We start from the raw sequence: 21,948 nt of genomic DNA, 5'->3' as shown, positions 1-21,948 counted from the left end.
TGCTGGGGTGGGGGTGGCAGTCAGGAATGAGAGGAGGGGTTGGATGGGGCAGCAGGGGGCAGTCAGTGTGGGGGTTCCGGGGGCGGTCAGGGGACAAGGCAAAGGGGTGGTTGGATAGGGCAGGGGTCCCGGGGGGACAGTCAGGAAGGAGGGGTGGGGTGGTGGTGGGCAGTTAGGGGTGGGGGGTCTGGGGGCGGTCAGGGGACAGAGAGTGGGGGGGATGGATGGGGCAGGGGTCCTGGGGGGGCAGTCAGGAAGGAGAGGGGGGGTTGGATTGGGTGGCGGGGGGCAGTTAGGGGCGGGGCATCCGGGGGCAGTCAGGAGCCAGAGAGCGGGGGCGGGGGATGGATGGGGCAGGGGTCCTGGGGGGGGGGGCGTCAGGGGGTGAGAAGCGGGGGGGTCGGATGGGGGGGGGCCGGGCCATGCCTGGCTGTTTGGGAAGGCACAGCTTCCCCTAACCAGCCCTCCATACAATTTCTAAAACACGATGCGGCCCTCAGGCCAAAAAGTTTGCCCACCCTTGATCTAGGGAGAGAGACCTTTCCTTTGCGTTCATCTAGCTCTGGGGTCCCCTAACTGTGGGGCGTGCCCCTTTAGGGGGGCAGGGAGGAACATTTGGGGTGGCGTGGCAGGTCTGGGTCAGCCCCCACAGGGGGAAGGGAGGAAGTGCCACCTAGCCCTGCTTCGCCCCCCAGCTCTTCTCTGGCCTCGCACCCGGCCTCGCTCCTGGCCCTGCTCCCGGCCCTGCTCCCAACTGTGGCTCCGCTCCCAGCCTCGGCCCCCTAACCCCTGCCCGCCTCCCCTCCCCAGGAGCCACAGCCCTGCTCCCAGCTCAGGGAGGGGGAGCACGGACAGGTGTAAGGGGCGAGTGACCCTGAAAAGTTTGGGGATCACTGATCTAGCTTGTTAAGTTAGTTGTGTTTTACCTTTTATTTCCTTGTAACTAATTCTGATTTAATGTGCCTCATTACTTGTACACGTCTACCCCAATATAACGCAACACGCTATAACACGAATTCGGATATAATGCGGTAAAGCAGCACTCCAGGGGGGCGGGGCTGCGCACTCTGGCGGATCAAAGCAAGTTCGATATAACGCGGTTTCACCTATAACGTGGTAAGATTTTTTGGCTCCCGAGGACAGTGTTATATCGGGGTAGAGGGGTAGTTACTTAAAATCTGTCTTTCTGTAGATAATGTATTTTGTTGTTTTATCTAAATGAGTGTGTTTGGATTGAAGTGTTTTGGAAACTCCATTTGGGATAAGAAGATTTATGAATATCATTTTCTATTAAGAAATGACAGACTTTATATGAGCTTGTATTGTCCAGGAGGGGGCTGGACTGTACAAGATGCACATTTCTGGGGGAAGTCTGGGACTGGGAGTTTGCTGGTGTTGCCCTGAAGTGTAATTCAGGAGTGGCTGGCTATAGCACTCATACCCTACCCTTGGGAGTGATTTACATGCAGGAGGCTGTGTGAGAGCAGACCAGGAGTGGTCGCTCTCACAGCAAAGCAGTGAAAATTAAAAAGCACCCCAGGTTGGGGAATTGAGGGAACGCAGCTACCCATCAGTCAGATTGTACCCTTGGTAGAGTCACACTTTTACCAGTTAATTTGCTTTTTCAGCAACTGTCCTATTTTCCTGAGGGTAAACCTCTTCTATGAGACTTCAGTACCTAAAATCAGGGTTAAGTTGATTTTTTTTCCCCTGCCTCCTGATTTTCAGATGGTGATCAGGAGTCACTGTCTACTTCATTTGCTTACTATGAGGGAAGAATAGCAGCAACTTGATAATCTCCAAAATAGGTAGATAAGGTTCTCTTTAGAGAGCAGCCTGCACTGCCATGTTCACAGCATGAAGGGAAAAAATAAACATTAATATTGTTTTTCATTCAATTTCATTTCAGCTTTAAATTGGATTTCAAGTTGATTTCCTTTTACACATTAATGTTTTGCTTTGCTGATTTTGAATTCTTTTTCTCTCAGGAAATGTCCTCCATTAAGATTGAATGTGTTGTCAATGAGAATTGCAAAATTGGAGAATCTCCGGTCTGGGAAGAAAAGGAAAGCTCACTTATATATGTGGATATAAGTGGTAAAAAGATTTGCCGATGGAATTCATTCACCAAGCAAGTGCAAAGTGTTTCTGTGGGTAAGAAGCTGCTTTTAAAAGATGCCATGGATTGCTAAAATGTAAATTTTGTAGTGTACATTTTTTTTCTTTGGATTGATAAAATATGCCTTTCCATAAAGCTCAGACTCATGTGCATAAAGAAATTAGAAGTGCATAAATACTGAATAATTCCATGTCATTTCGTGTTAGGGGAAGAAAGAATATTCACTACAATTCATGCCCACGCTCCTTTGGAGAAAAGGAGTGGGCTTTGGAGTGTATCTTGAAGACCAGTAAACTCATGATTGACTGGACCCAGTCCTAAGCATTATTTTTTTTCTGTTTTGTTTTATTTAATAATTAAGTTTTTGCTATTTGGTTACATATAGTTGTTCCTGTCTTTTGAATTTTGTAGTACCAGTTGTAATCCATTTTCCTTGGCCATCTATTTAGACCATAAATGGTATCCACATAGGTTCTGATCCTGCACCATTAAATTGCAAGATCTAATAAACTTTACATTCATTCCAAAAAGCCACTAGCATTCATTATTGTGAAAACAAGGTAATATACTTGTGAACATCATGCATAAAACTTAGATCATCTAACCTGTCTAGTATGAATGAAAACATACTTGAATAGATAATTTAAAATTCTAAGTAATAGGATTTCCTTTTTGTACAATTTTTTATTAATCAAGAGTCTGTATTGTAAGAAAGTGATTCCAGTTCATAAAGGTTTGGTTAACTTAGTCTGTCCATCAGCAGTAAATTGAGATACCCGTAAATTTAGTAGTTAGTTAATTTAAACTTGAAGGTAGTAGTGTCTTCCTTCTGGTTTGAGGACTGGACAAAAGGCAGTAATTGGCATCTTACAGGTTATAGAGTTCTCCTTTGCTGACACTTCTAATTCTTTTATACTAGTATAGCGTTCCTTGGTACTGTATATGCTTGTTGGTCATGTTGGATATTTTTTCCATATACTTTCCTAGCAGAGAGTGATTAGAATGTGTGCATCTATGCTTCTGTTTCCACATCTCTGCCAGCCCAGTCGTATGCCTGAGTCCCATGCATTTCATTTATACTGTGAAGTAATTTGTGCAAAATGTTATATTGCATTTCTCTTACATCCTATAAAAAGACCTTTTGGTGATTAGTTTCTATGCTTCTTCCCAGTTCTTGTCCGATATTTATCCCAACTTTTACTGGCTATAACCTGTTAAGGTTATTCTTCCTTACTTTGTTTCTAGATAGTAGGCTTTTATAGAAACAAGATCTTTCTACTAAAATTTTCTTTTCTGTTTTTGTTAATTCCTTGTTAATCACCTGTAATTGTACCTAATAGGTCAGTTGAGCATAAAATAACCAGGGATCATTTGCTAATTCTCTGCTCTACTTAAATCCCTGGAAAGCTCTGCCACCTACTAATTTTTTTTTTTTTTACAATATGACTAAACTCCATTAATATTTTCTGTGTTCTAATGGTACAATATCTAATGGAGAGAATGAAGCTTAGATTTCTATGTACAGCAGTTATCTTAGTTACTTTATATTCAGTTTTTGCATCTTGGGTAACAACTTAATTGTCTGCCCTCTATAACACTGATAGAGAGAGATGCACAGCTGTTTGCTCCCCCAGGTATTAATCACTTACTCTGGGTTAAATAATAAACAAAAGTGATTTTATTAAGTATAAAAAGTAGGATTTAAGTGGTTCCAAGTAATAACAGACAGACCAAAGTAAGTTACCAAGCAAAATGAAACAAAACACACGAGTCTAAGCCTAATACATTAAGAGACTGAATACAGGTAAATCTCACCCTCAGAGATGTTCCAATAAGCTTCTTTCACAGACTAGACTCCTTCCTAGTCTGGGCCCAATCCTTTCCCCTGGTACAGCCCTTGTTAATTCCAGCAGACATATTAGGTGAAAAGCAGGGGTGTTCTCATGACTGGGACCGAGTTTGTTCTGTTCCAGCCCCTTTTATATCTTTGGCACAAGGTGGGAATCCTTTGTCTCTCTCTGGGTTCCCACCCCTCCTTCTAAATGGAAAAGCACCAGGTTAAAGATGGATTCCAGTATCATGTGACATGTTCACATGTCCTGTGAGCCCCCCTCCTTTCTTTCAGGACTGGCCCGCACGTATGCAGTGGAGGCTTGCAGGTAAACTGAGGCATCGTAGTCAGTGGGAGCCATCAAGAGTCTAAACCACCATTAATGCACCACACTTTGCATAATTACAATAGGATCTGAGTTATATTTCATATTCCTAATTTCAGATACAAGAATGATACATTCATACAAATAGGACGAACACACTCAGTAGATTATAAGCTTTGTAATGATACCTTACAAGAGACCTTTTGCACGAAGCATATTCCAGTTACATTATATTCACACTCATTAGCATATTTCCATAAAATATATGGAGTGCAACATCACAATAGCAACTCCTTTTTATACATCTAGTCATTTTTCCACTTCAAGTATTTTTACAGGAACTCTATGGTTTTCACCTCTGACTCTTTATTAGAACCCTAACAGCCTTAAGATCTCTAAGCCTGACCTATTTTTAAAAACATCTTAGTTACAGTTAGTGGAGTTTAGCTGTAAGCTCCATGTTGTCCTGGAGATCATGTCAGTTGAATAGCCTAATGAGGTGAGAATCCCTTTTGCTGTCTTAGTTTTTCTAAAGTTTTTTGAGAGCTTTTTTTGTGCTGCAGGCCCGTTTTAGCTTCTGTCTGTGTTCCACATTTCTCTTTATGTAAGTAGCTCATTCTTTTCCCCAGCTTCCTAGGGTAGGCTTGTGACACAATTTCTCCAGTCGTCTTTAATCTGAGTTTGTAGCCATTTCAGGCCATGTAAACACAAGTTGCTGTTTTATAATAATGAAGTGTTCTCTTTTGTAAAATTAAATTGGAGCAGTGAGTTTAGGCTTACTTACAGCTTAAACTGTCATCCCGTGTCACGATTAAGGCTACGTTTCAGTCATGGGTATTTTTAATAAAAGTCATGGACAGGTCACAGGCAGTGAACAAAAATTCCCAGCCCCGGCGTGACCTGTCCATGACTTGTACTATATACCCCTGACTAAATCTTGGGCGCTCTGGGGCAGAGAGCAGCCTGGGGGCGCCGCGAGTGCTCTGGGGTAGGGGGCATAATATGGAGTAATATGGGCAAAAAATCATGTTAAGTTTAGTTAAATATAGTAACAGTATTTGGATGTTCTCACACACAGTTAGCTTCCTGTGACGTTGTGCAGTCTATATGGTTTTATAAAAACTTGATAATAAGTCAATATAATGTAACTGGGATAGTTTTAGAGAAAATACGGTAATAAGTGAATGTAACGTAACTGGGATATGCTTCATGCAAAAGGTCTCTTGTAAGGTATCATTACAAAGCTTATAATCTACTGAGTATGATCATCTGATATGTATAAATGTACCACTCTTGTATCTAAAACTAGAACTATAAAATGTAACTCTGAGGGCCTATTGTAATTATGTAAAGTGTGGGCCATTAATGATGGTTTGGAATCTTGATGACTCCCATTGTCTGCAGATGGCTGTTTACCTGTGAGTCTCCCTGTATATGTGTGTGCTGGCAAGTGTGTAATGAAGTCTTGCAGTGACAAGTGATCATGTCACCTGAACTGGAATCCATCTTTAACCTGGTGCTTTTCCAGTGAGGGGGGGGTGGAAACCCAGAGGGACAAAGGGTTCCCGCCTTATGCAAAAGATATATAAAGGGGTGGAAGAGAACAGAGATGGAGAGGAGCCATCATGGAGAATCCCCTAGCTAACACCTAAGCTGGAACAAGAGCTGTACCAGGGGAAAGAATTGTGCCCAGGCCTGGAAGGTGTCCAGTCTGAGAAAAACTTACTGAAGCATCTCTGAGGGTGAGATTATCTGTATTTAGTTTGATTAGGCATAGATTTGTGCATTTTATTTTATTTTGCTTGTGACTTACTTTGTTCTGTCTGTTACTACTTGGAACTACTTAAATCCTACTGTCTGTATTTAATAAAATCACTTTTTATTTAATAATTTACTCAGAGTATGTATTAATACCTGGGGGAGCAAACAACTGTGCATATCTCTCTATCAGTGTTATAGAGGGCGAACAATTTATGAGTTTACTCTGCATAAGCTTTATGCAGGGTAAAACGGATTTATCTGGGTTTAAACCCCATTGGGAGTTGGGCATCTGAGTGCTAAAGACAAGCACACTCCTGTGAGCTGTTTTTGGGTAAACTTGCAGCTTTAGGACAAGTGATTCAGACCCTTGGTCTGTGTTGAAGTGGACGGGAGTGTCTAATTCAGCAAGACAGGGTGCTGGAGTCCTGAGCTGGCAGGGAAAACAGAAGCAGGGGTAGTCTTTGCACATCGGGTGGCAGCTCCCAAGGGGGTTTCTGTGATCCAATCCGTCACACTTCCAACTTATTACAGAAATAGTTCTTAAAATGAGCATCTGAATTGCCTTGCCTTCTCATTTTGTGTATCTATTTTTATGTACTGTATTATGTTTACCTATCTAAACATGCCCATCAGTTTAGTAGCAACTAGCTGTAGAATGTAAATGAAAACTCAGTACATATCTTACCTTGCACATTTATTTTTTTAATTATTATTCTGGTAAACTCAGTTTCACACTACTGTAAACATGGTGGATTGAGTTTAAATCAAAGCAATTTAAATCATGATTTTAACCCTGATTTAAAATCAACAACCGGGAAATCTTATTTAAATAATCGATTTTAATCTTGTTTTGCATTTATACTTTTTAGCTATGTTCCTAAAGAAAGGATGATTCTCAGTGGTTGATATAATTTGGTACTTTTTGCCAATCAGTAGGATACACTATATATGCGCACACATTATTTATATAGCTTAACATGCATTTATTCACAGTCTTAATTTTTACCTTTTTTTTTTATTGTTAAAAAATGATGAATGGCTCATTTCTTATTTACTTAGATTTTTTTTAACTGATGATTTGTGTCAAGCTGTATTTGTATAGAAATTGGAATTCAGTTAAGTGCACAAAAACAGCATTTTTAAATGTTTTTAGTTAAATAAAACTACCTTACATGTACTGGATACTTACATAAAAAAATAAGTTTATCGAAACATGTTTTGCATTTAAAACTAGCTCATTATATTAAAGAAAGGAAGTATTATCTGTCGTTATTGAGTTCAAGTGACTGTTTTTGGTCACCACATTCTTCCAAGATTTTAGAATTAGTAGATTTCATTCTTTCACACCTGATTTTTATTCATAGATTGGAAGAGGAAAACAAGCATTCTTGCTTTTTCAAGAAAATTTCAATTCCCGGTCGGTTTCTCAACTTTGACTGAGCTAGTCATTGAGCTGAACTAGTTGAATAAATTTGAAATTAAGAAAATGTTCTCTGTGCACCTGCAAAAGAGGCTACTGCTCTCAAAAGCTGGTTTAGCACTTCAGTGAACTCTAGTTCCAGGTGCTCTGTCAGCCACTTTCACTAGTTCAGTGGTTTGACTTTCTTTTAAAACTTTAGCAGAGAATATGTACTTCTTGAATATTATCTTTTTATAATTAATTTACGTGATTTTAGTAGATTATAGTTTGTTATAATTTTAAACAGGTTTATTTTTAAAAGAAATCTTTTAAATTGAAATAAAAAGGTAATTTTAAAAAATTGATTTTTATGCATCCTGATTGTTTATTTATAGCACAGGGATTGGCAATGTTTGGCACGTGGCCCACCAGGGTAAGCCCCTTGGCGGGCCAGGCCGGTTTGTTTACCCGCCGCATCCACAGGTTCGGCCAATCACGGCTCCCATTGGTCGCGGTTCACCGCTCCAGGCCAATGGGGGCTGCAGGAAGCGGCGCGGGCTGAGGGATGTGCTGTCCTCCACTTTCCGCCACCCCCATTGGCCTGGAGCAGCGAACCGTGGCCAGTGGGAGCCGCGATCGGCCGAACCTGTGGACGCGGCAGGTAAACAAACTGGCCCGGCCCGCCAGGGGGCTTACCCTGGCGGGCCATGTGCCAAACGTTGCCAATCCCTGTTATAGCATATCTGATCAACTCTTCGTTTTCCATATAAGCTTTTTGTTCTGTGCCTAGCACAATGGGGTCCTGTTCAGGACTGGGGCTTCTAGGATCTACTGCAATATAAAAAAACAATAATAATAATAATAGTATTAGCAGTATTGCAGTAGCCCCCAAAGGCCCTGCTAGTTTATCGATACCGTAGATTCTTAGCACTACAATCTGTAATGCATTTATCTTCACAACACCCTGGTGAGATAAGTACTATTATCCCCATTGTACAGCACCGTACAGAACTGAGGCACAGAGAGAGGGGATGACTTGCTCAGGGTCACACAGGAAGTCTGTGCCAAGGCAGGGAGTTGAACCCAGGTTACTCAAGACCGAGGCTAGTGCCCTAACCATTGAATTATCCTTCCTTGCTAGGTACTTCTATATCTATACAGGACAATATGATGCCTTCCCCAAGGAGCTTGCAGTCTATAAATTAATTCAATATATAATTTGAATACTTTTGTGTGTGCAATATTAGTTCATAGTTCTCACTAATGGAATTCCATAAGTGTGCACAAGCATGTACATACAATACAAGCTTCTTGTGTGTCGTGATAAATGCTACTTGGCTCGTGAATGATAGATGGACCATGTCATCCAGGAAAGCCCAGATTAATTAAAGTGAGATTAATTATCAATTATTATTCGTGCTTGTTCTTGAGCAGTACTTGGCCAAAAACATTACAAATAGAAAAATAGCATATGGATATGAATGAAATATTTGTTAACCTTGGTTATGAATGTGATGAGCAATCATATGTTGGTTACAGGTGGCTGATCACTTTTATCTACAGTTATAGTATTTTACTTCTCCCCTCACCCCCGTTTTCTTATGTTGTCTCTAGATGCTCCTGTTAGCAGCGTAGCCCTTCGGAAATCTGGGGATTATGTTGTTACCCTAGGAACCAGGTTTGCTGCTTTAAAATGGAAAGACCAGTCAGTAACCACCATTGTTCACGTTGACAAGGATAAACCAAACAACAGATTCAATGATGGGAAAGTGGACCCTGCAGGGAGGTTTTTTGCAGGTATGCTGGACATAGTTCCCAGTCCTCTTCAGTAATTTTTTCCTAAGATTTTAGGGACAATTTGTAAAGAACCCTGGCAGATGCACGAAGTGTCTGTTCAAGTTGTGGTAGTCTTCTTACTTCCAAATCTAATTCTAAAATGCAATGTTGATTTAATCCACTTTTCAAAATGTATCACCCCAGAGCACTATTCTATTAGTTTTTTTTTTTTTTTTTTAAGGGAAGTTCTTATTTAGAACTTGCTTAGTATAAAAATTATTTTCTTGTCTCAGATGTTGGCATGCATGACTTGTTTTGAATGCACTTGGAAAATACCAATGCAAATATGTTTACAGTGGAAAACTTGCCATGCCAAGTTATTGTTTGTTTCCCATACACTGAATATAGATATTTGTAAAAACAATGTAAGCATACAGCAAAGTGTTTTCAAAACAGGGAGAATGTGTCTGAAGTTAAACCTTGAAATTTCAAATGTATATTAATTTTCTCTTACCGAACAACCCCAAAATTATCTCTATATTTGTGGCATAACTTGTCATTTAAGATTTTGAGACTTCTGTAGCCCTGATTCTAAAGTTAGTGCAATTTTTTCCTATGTTTTTGGGTTTTTCGGGGGGAAGGGCATTAAATTGTGATGACCATCTTAATGTTTGAAAACACTAGATAATTAACAATGCTAGCACGATTGCCTTCAACTCCTTTGCAACCGCAATTAAAAAAAAAAAATCTTTAATTTTATTTGTCATCTTCTGTTAAATGCACACAATCAAATTTGCCTTCTCCCTTTTGGTTTTAACTAAATCTCTTTTTTGAATGTTTTAAGGAGAAAACCTAGTCAAAGTTAGAGGGAAGTTTTATGTCCGAGGCAGTCATCGCCACTGTATAAGGCAGGGGTAGGCAACGTTTGGCATGCGGCTCGCCAGGGTAAGCACCCTAGTGGGGCGGGCTAGTTTATTTACCTGCTGACACGGCAGGTTCGGCCGATCGCGGCCCCCACTGGCCGCGGTTCGCCGTCCCAGGCCAATGGGGGCGGCGGGAAGCGGTGCGGGCGAGCGATGTGGTATAAGGAGTGCATTTGATTTCTGTGGAGCTGTGCTTTCTAATGAATGACCCTCTCATTCTTGTAGGTACCATGGCTGAGGAGATTCGACCTGCTGTGCTAGAGAGACACCAAGGTGCTCTGTATACACTCTTCCCTGATCATTCTGTAGTGAAGCACTTTGATCAGGTGGACATCTCTAATGGCTTGGATTGGTCACTGGATCACAAGACTTTCTTTTACATTGATAGCCTGTCCTACTCTGTGGATGCCTTTGATTATGACCTGCAAACAGGAAAAATTTGTACGAATTCTTTTCTTATGCTAAAATATTTTAAAGTTATTTTCTGTGCAGTTTTTTCTTTCAACTATTAAGCAAAAAATCAATTGTGACCCAGGCCCTACTTACGCCGGTGGTCCTAGAACATTATTTTTTGAGTTAGGTTAAATGTGGTTTGGTTTCATCCATGCTGGACATCAAAACTCTGTTTAAAACAAGTTAGCAGAAACCGGGTTAAAAAAACAGCTCATCTAAGAAGGTTCCCGGCTCAGAGTAATTAGATGGGTTGGTTCACATTAGGACATTATTGCATTATATATCGGGGTTCAAATAATTGACCTGGAATAATTGTTAAAATTCATTTTATCCATTGCCATCTATGCTGAGCCTGTAAATTGTACATTCATTGATTATACACTCACAATTCACTTCTAATGTTCCTGTGTTATCAAGTGTGAAGCATTTTTGCCTCATTATACTCCAGTGGCTATGCTGTCTATTATTATGAAACAGTAGGTGAATTAGCAGAGAAGTTTGTAGTGCATCTTTTCAAAGTATAAAACGTGCTACGCTTTTATAGTGTGTGCATTCATATTGTTTTTAAATGGAAATCCCTAACTGAAGAAGATCCTAGAGAGCCAACCAACCACTGAAAAGTAGTAACTCAAACATCATCTTCCCCCATTTATGGGGAAAAAAACAACAACAACAAAAATCCAACACCACAACCTTAAGGTCTTTTCACAGGCGTGGGTAAATGGAAAAACTCCACCAACTTGGACTCTAACAATTTGATTTAAAGTGACATGAGCCATAATAATTCGGTTTAAAGGGACGCCATCAGTTTGAAATCTGGTCAGTTTTAAAATTGAGTTTAAAGTAGTTTTAGGTACGATGTCTGCTCCAACTCCCATTGCCATATTGGAGGTTTACAATCACATTTTTCTATTTTAGAAAGCCCCACGCAGGAAAAGGAAACCTACGAACAAACTGACTCTGACAGTCAATTGTCAAAACGCAGAATAAACAAACTAGAACAGTTGGATTTTCTTTTGTTAATATCTTGTAATAATAGTGGGTGGTAAAATGTTCATATAAAGTGCAATTTTTTTTAAAATTGACAGTGTCTCTTTGAGTTCATGGTTTTCCCAACTTTGTTAATTTTATATATTTTGAATGTCAGCTTTGTGTTGGAACAATTGGTGGTGTGTTCTGGGAATCTCTTTCTTGAGATGGCTCCAGTTCTCAGTTTGATTGAAAAAATCCATGTATGAAATGGCCCAGACAGCTTATAAAATATTGTACAGATGGAAAAGAGTCAAATTTGGAATACACAAATTATTAATTCCTATAATATATTCAATAGTTCCCTAATTTATAGTTAGGGGGAAAAATATGGTTGACACATCAGAAGAGAGCACCAAAAATAATTGTTGTGTTTTTGACAGTCAGACTGACTTGCAGGCTGTCAAGCTGAATAATAACCATCTGCAGAAACAAACTGATCTTATATACTCTCTCATCTGCAAGAGTGCAGGGAGCTGGATTCAGTGCAGCATTAGAAAATCATCCTTCTTAGCTATTTCTAGGAGTATGACTTAGGAAAATGTTAACTCACAATAACTTAATATCTCACTTAGTGTACGATGCCCGTTGATTTCCTTTTGCAGCCAATCGCAGGAGTATATACAAGCTAGAAAAGGAAGAAAGCATCCCTGATGGAATGTGTATTGATACAGAAGGCAAACTCTGGGTAGCCTGTTATGATGGAGGGAGAGTGATCCGTCTAGACCCTGAGACAGGTAAGTCCTCACAGAGGATGAACTGAAATTTTGCATAAAATAAGCTAAGGGGTAGTTGGATAATGTGCTTTTCTGGAAGTGTGTTTGTGCTCATCTACTGTGGATGAACAGCTCTTATGTTAAATGCTCATTCCAACACGAATTTTGTAAATATATTTACATCTTCTTTGATAATGGCTACAAAAAATGATGTGGGATGATTTAAGAGGAAGAACTTTAAATGAAAAGTTTAGTCTTGTCATGGATATGTAATCTTTGTGATCAGCATGCTAGCTTCTGCTAAACATATAAAAATGTGTACCCACTGAAGAGTTCTGATAGCAACGAAACTTGATGGGTTTGAGATGGGTTTTACATATTCATTAAGTAATAGAAGCTGCTCAAGTATTTTTCCAGCTTGGCCATTAGATGGTAGTGTAGCTGAACTGTTTCTATAATTCCCCACATTTGTTGGCCTTTGGTTGATTATTACATTTGTTTGAATTAGCAGTCTTACATTTTTTTCAGTCTTTACTATACAGTAACTCCTCGCTTAACGTTGTAGTTACGTTCCTGAAAAATGCTACTTTAAGGGAAACTATGTTAAGCGAATCCAATTTCCCCATAAGAATTAATGTAAACGGGGGGGTTAAGTTCCAGGGAAATTTTTTTCGCCAGACAAAAGACGACTTTTTTTTTTTTTGGATATATATATATATATATGTGTGTGTGTATTTTTGTGTGTACACACACACACACACACACACTATAAGTTTTAAACAATTTAATGCTGTACACAGCAATGATGATTGTGAAGCTTGGTTGAGGTGGTGAAATCAGAGGATGGAAGTGGGTGGGATATTTCCCTGGAAATGCCTTGCTGCTACATGATGAACTAGCACTCGGCTGAGCCCTCAAGGGTTAACACCTTGATGTTAATGTAGCCTCACACTCTACAAGGCAGCACAAATGGAGGGAGGGGAGACAGCATGGCAGAGAATTATAGAATATTAGGGTTGGAAGAGACCTCAAGAGGTCATCCAGTCCAATCCCCTGCTCAAAGCAGGACCAACACCAACTAAATCATCCCAGCCAAGGCTTTGTCAAGCCGGGCCTTAAAAACCTCTAAGGATAGAGATTCCACCACCTCCCTAGGTAACCCATTCCAGTGCTTCACCACCCTCCTAGTGAAATAGTGTTTCCTAATATCTAACCTAGACCTCCCCCACTGCAACTTGAGACCATTGCTTCTTGTTCTGTCATCTGCCACCACTGAGAACAGCCAAGCTCCATCCTCTCTGGAACCCCCCTTCAGGTAATTGAAGGCTGCTATCAAATCCCCCCTCACTCTTCTCTTCTGCAGACTAAATAACCCCAGTTCCCTCAGCCTCTCCTCGTAAGTCATGTGCCCCAGCCCCCTAATCATTTACGTTGCCCTCCACTGGACTCTCTCCAATTTGTCCACATCCCTTCTGTAGTGGGGGGACCAAAACTGGATGCAGTACTCCAGGTGTGGCCTCACCAGTGCCGAATAGAGGGGAATAATCACTTTGCCCGATCTGCTGGCAATGCTCCTACTAATACAGCCCAATATACCATTGGCCTTCTTGGCGACAAGGGCACACTGCTGACTCATATCCAGCTTTTCATCCACCGTAATCCCCAGGTCCTTTTCTCTAGAACTGCTGCTTAGCCAGTCAGTCCCTAGTCTGTAACAGTGCATGGGATTCTTCCTTCCTAAGTGCAGAACTCTGCACTTGTCCTTGTTGAACTTCATCAGATTTCTTTTGGCCCAATCCTCCAATTTGTCTAGGTCACTCTGGACCCTATCCTTACCCTCCATCATATCTACCTCTCTCCCCAGCTTAGTGTCATCTGCGAATTTGCTGAGGGTGCAATTAATCCCATCATCCAGATCATCATTAATAAAGATGTTGAACAAAACCGGCCCCCGGACTGACCCCTGGGACACTCCACTTGATACCGGCTGCCAACTAGACATCGAGCCGTTGATCACTACCCGTTGAGCCCGACAATCTAGCCAGCTTTCTATCCACCTTATAGTCCATTCATCCAATCCATACTTTTTTAACTTGTTGGTAAGAATAATGTGGGAGACCGTATCAAAAGCTCTGCTAAAGTCAAGATATATCACATCCACCGCTTTTCCCATATCCACAGAGCCAGTTATCTCATCATAGAAGGCAATCAGGTTGGTCAGGCATGACTTGCCCTTGGTGAGTCCATGTTGACTGTTCCTGATCACTTTCCTCTCCTCCAAGTGCTTCAAAATGGATTCCTTGAGGACCTGCTCCATGATTTTGCTGGGGACTGAAGTGACGCTGACTGGTCTGTAGTTCCCCGGGTTCTCTTTTTTCCCCTTTTTTAAATATGGGCACTATATTTGCCTTTTTCCAATCATCCGGGACCTCCCCCGATCGCCACGAATTTTCAAAGATAATGGCCAGTGGCTCTGCAATCACATCAGCCAACTTCCTCAGCACCCTTGGATGCATTAAATCTGGACCCATGGACTTGTGCACGTCCAGCTTTTCTAAATAGTCTTTAACCTGTTATTTCACCACTGAGGGCTGCTCACCTACTCCCCATGCTGTGTTGCCCAGTGCAGCAGTCTGGGAGCTGCCCTTGTCTGTGAAGACTGAGGCAAACAAAGCATTGAGTACTTCGCCTTTTCCACATCATCTATCACTATCTTGCCTCCCCCATTCAGTAAGTGTCCCACACTTTCTCTGACCACCTTCTTGTTGCTAACATACCTGTAGAAACTCTTCTTGTCACCCTTCACATCCCTTGCTAGCTGCAACTCCAATTGTGCCTTGGCCTTCCTGATTATACCCCTGAATGCTCTAGCAATATTTTTATACTCCTCCCTAGTCATCTGTCCAAATTTCCACTTCTTGTAAGCTTCCTTTTTGAGTTTAAGCGCACCAAAGATTTCACGGTTAAGCCAAGCTGGTTGCCTGCCGTATTTGCTATTCTTTCTGCACATCAGGATGGTTTGTTCCCAAGAGACAGAGACACACACCGTGTGTCAGAGAGAGAAAGATATTCATTGCCCCTTTAAGTACGCTGACCCCACTGTAAGTACAATGTCTTTTAAGTAGATCAGCAAGTTGAGACAGCAGCTGCTGCCAGCAGGTTCCCTCCATTCTGAGCCCTGTCGTGTCCCACCCCCGCTCTGTGGAGATGGGGTGCTGGAGCGGGGGGAGGGGGACACCCTGACATTAGCTCCCTCTTTCCCCCCCTGCACAGCAAGCAGGAGGCTCCAGGGAACAGCTCCAAGGCAGAGGGCAGGAGCAACACATGGCAGTGGGGGAGGGACAGCTGAACTGCCAGCAATTGATAGCCTGCTGGGTGGCTGCTGCACAGAGAACTTAGGGTAGCGGGGAGCTAATGGGGGGCTGCCGGTCCACCCTGGTTCCAAGGCCCCACCAGCTAGCTCCAATGGGCTGCTCTTTCTGCAAGCAGTGGACAAAGCGAGCAGCTTCCAAACAATGTTATAAGGGAGCATTGCGCAACTTTAAATGAGCATGTTCTCGAATTGATCAACAACGTTAACCGGGATGACTTTAAGTGAGGAGTTACCATATTGGTAAATGGTCTGGAAGAAGGGGTAAGCAGTGAAGTGACGAAAATGACTGATGACACAAATTTATTTAGATAGTGCCCCATTTTGACACATGTACAAAGGTTACCTATGTTCCACTCACTTTTATTGTTTAAATTATTTATACCATAAATATAGAATCATGGAACAGAGGTTATAAAGTTCTTTAAAGAGTCCCACAGCATTTTAACTTTCCAGCATGAATAATTCGTATGTGCACACTCAGGTATTTGCCTCCCTCATTTTGAATCTTTGTCACATGTAACTTCCCACATTTGGGACTTGGTATGAGAGGTATGATTAAGTTAAGTCAAGCTCAGAAAAGACTGTAAGGAACTACAGAGAGACCTAACAAAGCTAAGTGAACGGGCAGCAGGAAGGCCTATGAAATTCTATTTTGACAGAGACAAGGTAGTACGTATTTTAAAGGAATATTTTAATTGCACAATTTGTCTATACATATTGCTTGATTCTAAATTAACTGACTACTTAGGAAGAAGACCTGAGCATTATTGTGGACAGCTCCATGAAAACCTCTCTGTCTAATGCACAATAGCTGTCAAAAATGCAAACAGAATGTGAAGGCACAGGAAATAGAATAGAAAATAATACTGAAAATGTTAATAAAAATCATTGGCACACACGTGAAATACTGTATTCTCTTCTGTTAAAAATAGCAGAAGTAAAAACCATTCAGTGATGGGTGATGAAGACAATTAAAAGTAATGAAGAGATTGAAAGTTTGGGGTTGTTTACTGAAGGGATGAATAAGAGGGGTCATGGTAGAGGTGTACAAAACAATGACTGGTATAGAAAAAGTAAGTTGGCTGCTCCTATTTACCCTTTCTTATAACACAAGTACAAGGGATTTTCAATGAAAATGGAAAGTAACATATTGAAAGCTGAGAAAAGCTACCTAAACACAACCTGTAGAACTCACTGGCATGAGATAGAATTGAGTCCAAGAGCAGAATGGATTAAACATTTATATAGATAAGGAGAATAAATCCTCACATGTAAGAGCATAAGGAAACCACTAACTGATGGGTTTTAGGAAGAAACATCTCCTTTTGGTAGGTTATTCCACAATTATCCATTATAGTATTTCTTGCACTTTCTTCTGAAGTATCCGGTGCTGTGCATTGCTATGCATTGCTAGGATATCAGACTAGCTGCCACTCTGATCTAGAGTGGCAATTCCTATGTTTTTCTTCTCTGGAGAAAGTTATAGGGCGTTTAGGTCAATAGAGAACTGGAGTCAAAATGTACTTGGCTGATGTGGGCTTGGACATTTGACACTTGACAATATGTTTGTGTGTGGTTGGGTTTTTGTTCTGAGGGTTTTTTACTCCATTGTAGAGTTTCGTTTTCTTGCTGTCTTTATTTGAATAGATGCTCCCCACTACTTGTCCTTCTCAGTGAAAGGAGTATGGTGTTACTGTCTTATTCAGACTACACATTTGAAAGTCCAGGGATTTAACTTGATATATTTAGTCTGTACCTATCACTTAGTTTATTTTTGATTACTAATATTCTCACCTTTGTCGGTTTGGACTAAGCAAAGATGTCTTTCGCTTCTATGGTTTGGGTGGTTAATGGCCACTTGATGGCTTTTTATTTGCAAACTGGCTGATAAAAAGGTCTATGGCTTCATTTTTAGCCAGTGGCAGAAAAAAATCATGAAACAATTCAGCTAAGGTGAAGATGACACATTTTTAGAAAGGGGATTTTCAGGTATTATTCAGTGAAATTTGGATTTGGGAGCATTGGGTGTGGGGGTGGATAGACAAGGAAACTTGTTTATTTGGCATCCTTTTTTTTAAGCAATTTTTGGAGATAACTGGATTACATAGTGGTCAGGTGGCCCTTGGGATTATAGTATATGCAAGCGCAAACCAAAAGATATCTAGTTTGCATAGTTCAGACAAAACAGGAACCTTTAGTTTGCACTTGCAGTTACAGCGCAGCACAGTAGAGTGTGCTGCATTTCACACCCCCGTAGTTGAACTGTGGGGATGTGTAGACATGCCCTCAGTTTTCAGTTTATTTTAGGTATTGTAAAAATGTAAGATGCTATTTATTATATAGATGCAGGGAGCCCAAGATGCTTCTCAAACCATGTGGACTATTCAGAATATACACGGGAATCTTTTTTTGTCCATTAGTGAAGCAGATTTATCTTTGTGGGATTAATTTTAAGGTAGTTTTTTAAATGCATCTAACTCTTGTGACAAGAAATTTGCAAAGTGTTTCAATGAGACATGGAAAAATCTCACTCATCCTTTTTTGAAATCTCATTTAAGGACTTGATTATCAAACATGGACCAAGTAACCATTGTTGTTTGTGCTGGTACTTCATTTAGAAAAGGAAATAAGAGTAGCTCGTGGGGTGAGGCAAAAATGCTTTGTTGGCAACTAAAATAGTAAACAAAATTATCTGTTTATTTAAAACACAACGGTGAAATCTTGGCCTGGTGAAGTCATGGCAAAACTCCTTTTGACTACAGTGGAGCTAGGAGTTTTCACTCCTGTAGTATTTCACCATAAAATGTGGTATTTTAAACTTTCAATACATCATTACATTGTTTCTGTCTGCAAGGATTACCAACATAAAGGAGGGGGAGAGAGAGAGAGGAAATGTATTTAAAGAAAACACAAGACCTTAGCAGAATTCAAGAAAAGTATGAAATATCTATATGATAAATAGGATAAAATATGTAATGGGTATAAACCCTCATGATTCAGGGCCTAAGACAAGTACTTACTGCCTGAAATTAAAAAGAATTTCCCCCTGGATACATGTTCGTTATGAAGTTTTTTGAAACTTCTTTTGAAGCATCTGGTACTGGCCACTGCCAGAAACAGTATACTTGGGCTAAATGGACCACTGGTATGTCAGTATCCTGAGTCTCTGTAATAATTATATAGACATCTGAGTGTTTTACAAAGTTCAGATAAGCATTATCATCCCTGTTTTATGTGGGGCTGATCCAAAGCCCATTGAAGCCTATTGTTGCATGTTTGAATTTAATAATAATACAGGATGTCAAAATAACAGGCTCAGATGGAATTATTTAAAGATTATCAAAGATTAATACAGCACTATGCAGAATACAGAAGCAAAGTTTACTTTACCAGTCTTTGTGAATGGTGAATAGCTGACACCCTGTTCTCTTCCCCCCCCCCCCCTGTAAGTGGTGGAATGCTGGCAGTTTCCATTTGCAATCTAACTCCCAGAATCTTTCCTTTTGTAGGGTGTAAGAAAAAGAAATTCCTTTTGGAGTGAAAAACTACTTTCCCACAATGTGTACAGTTTGATATCTCAGTTTACCTCTTACCATAAAAAGACATTTATATAAGTATCTCAGTCTTGATTGATAACCCAAAGGGACTTTTGACCCAGTCATTATTACTGACAGCTGTGGCCACAGGTAGTTGCTAATGAGTTAAAACTTAAAACATCTTTCAAGGGGCCATTATTTCATTCATTACAGAAACATCTGCAATAACAAATACCTCTTACCAATCACAGAACTTAATTGGATCATAAGCACCCCTTATCAAGTACCCAGTCTTATTTATTATAACATTTACTTCTGTAGGGTCCCTTCATTAATTTTGAGGGATACCTTCCTGGTCATCTGGACTCTCTGACAGAGAGATTCAGGGAATAATTAGGTACATCCCAATATTTAATTAGATACATTCCTGAGCGTTGCTCACATACTAAGTTCAGTTTAAGGATACAATTTTTCACCTTCATAGGTACAGGGGACTGCATTTATAGGCACACAATATAAAAAGGATTTTGGGTGACAGATAACAGAATTATGAGAGTTTAACATACAAAAATAATGAAAGGCTAATATTTATTAACACAATGGAAAAAGACACCTACTGACTTCAGTATGCTTTGGATCAGGCCCCATTTATGGAAACAGAGATTAAGTGACTTGCCAAAGGCTATACTGGGAGTAAGTGACAGAATCAAGAATGGAACTCAGAATTCTTCCCAACCTCACACTCAGCCTGCTAAATTACACGAGTCTCCCCCTTTTCCCTCCACCCCAAACCCTGTATTTCTGTGCAACATAGGTTCTGTGCTGGTTACTGGCAATTTTGTTAAATTCTTTGTAGAAAATAAACCAACAAAAAGCTATTTTTTCCCCCTCCAGGAAAAAGAATCCAGACTGTGAAGCTACCTGTTGACAAGACAACTTCCTGCTGCTTTGGTGGAAAGGATTATTCAGAAATGTATGTGACTTCTGCCTGTCAAGGAATGGATGATGAATCGTTTTCACGGCAACCACAGGCTGGTGGTATTTTCAAGGTGATTAAATTATTTCCTTTCTGTTAAAAGGCCAGAAAGAATTTTCTTATGCATTTTGATTTGAAGTCAGGTGGAGGTCAGTCTGAACATACCATATCACTTAAAACTATTGTTCTTGGTTTTTTGACTTTTAGTTTTTTGGTCCCTACTGCTGTATTTAGAAAATTGCTAGTCTTTTCATGTTTATATCGTAGACTGGTTCTAAACTTGTAATAATACTGACATTGATGATTGTACAAGACATTAGCTTTTTCTGTACCAAAAACCCTCTACTTTAAAAAAAAAAAAAAAAAAAAAAAAAATTCCCAACGTTAGCAGGGCAAAAACTTGTAGAGAATTTTTGTTTTAATCAGAGACAAAGTAGGAGACAATGTGTTATCTACCAAACAGTTATTTATAACTTAGTTTGCTAGTTTTTTTTTTTTTTTTTTTTTTTTTTTTTAATTGGTGACTGGCATAGGGCACACATGCCTTGTAGTGCCCTCTGCTCACCAAGTGTGGTGCTGCATGTGCCTCCTGTCTCAATTGTCTCTCCCCTAAGTTTTCTGTTTCTCCCAGAGATTCATGTGACTCAGCTCTCCAGCTGGGTCACTCTGAGTTCAGCCCCCTTCTGGCGAAACGGAAGCCCAAACAAAGTTCTTTTGCCCTGCTTGGGCTCCTCTTCGGCCTATCCTCTGGGCTCAGTTCCCAGTCCCTTCTGGACCACCTTTAAGTCTCTCTGCTCTGGGATAGAGCACTGACTCCCAGGCTGCTTTCCCTGGAGCCCCCCTCACAGACTCAGCCCCTCTGGGCTACCTTTCAGTCTTCCCTGCCCTAGGATAGAGGGCTGAATCTCTTGTTTCTTCCAGACCCTACTTCAGGGCCTTTCACAGGAGCCCATCTTGCTCCCTGTGGTTCCTTCCCCAGACTGAGTTTTCTCAGTCCTTTTATGGGTCCCAGGTGTTTCAGCCTTGTCCCCTGACTCAATTAGTCCTTATCCTGGCAGGCAGCTAATTGTTGCACAGGCAGGGCTGATTGAACAGGGTTGGCTAGCCCCAGGCCTCCTGGCTTTTATAGGGGCAGGCCAGCCTGTTGCACAGACCTTGTGGATTTAAAGCCCTGATCCTGCAATTAACTGCATGCAGGCACACCCCTGTAGCTGTACACAATCAATTGTAGGATTGAGGCCCAAGTGTGTTTGAAAGAGGGTTGTCTGGAGAATGGACCATGGCTTAGATATTACAGTTCTTTGGAAACAGCAGTGGGTTGAAATTAATATCTGGTGATGGGCTGTAATGTAGAAAATTGCAGGATATCAAGTTGGTCGCAGTCCTAAAACAAATTACTCTGTGGAAAGATACATGAATCATCACAATTATCTTCTGTCTCTCTCCCTTATTTTTAAATAGATAACTGGACTTGGGGTGAAAGGAATCCCACCGCATTCATTTGCAGGTTAAATATTCACTCTTCAGAACAAAGTACACCTCCAAAAGCAGGAACAGCTTAAGCAAGAAACATATTAAAGAAGTATTTTAGCTGGAATTCTGCATCTCCTGCATTTGAAACCACAGCTCTGTGGGTAGACTTCTGGCAGAAACGGATAAATGAGGCAACTTTTGAAATGCATCAAATTTTTTCAAAATTCTTTATTTTCTTGGACTCCTGTGTAACTTTAA

General features: G+C 40.7%; 1 protein-coding gene across 2 annotated transcripts; it reads left to right on the top strand.

Annotated features, from left to right (window-relative positions):
• Window positions 1-1,991: 1,991 nt before the first annotated feature.
• Window positions 1,992-21,729, top strand: LOC135891712 (regucalcin). Of its 2 annotated transcripts, XM_065419352.1 has the most exons (6): window positions 1,992-2,154; window positions 9,050-9,232; window positions 10,360-10,575; window positions 12,222-12,353; window positions 20,136-20,290; window positions 21,679-21,729. In XM_065419352.1, the coding sequence occupies exons 1-6, from the start codon at window positions 1,992-1,994 to the stop codon at window positions 21,727-21,729; spliced, it is 900 nt and encodes a 299-aa protein (XP_065275424.1). The 2 variants fall into 2 exon arrangements, with proteins under 2 accessions (XP_065275424.1, XP_065275432.1); XM_065419360.1 differs by lacking the exon at window positions 10,360-10,575.
• Window positions 21,730-21,948: the final 219 nt, after the last annotated feature.

The sequence above is a fragment of the Emys orbicularis genome, chromosome 1 (genome assembly GCF_028017835.1).
Source record: "Emys orbicularis isolate rEmyOrb1 chromosome 1, rEmyOrb1.hap1, whole genome shotgun sequence".
NCBI classification, from domain to species: Eukaryota; Metazoa; Chordata; order Testudines; family Emydidae; genus Emys; species Emys orbicularis.
This window is presented reverse-complemented; position numbering and strand designations above follow the sequence as displayed.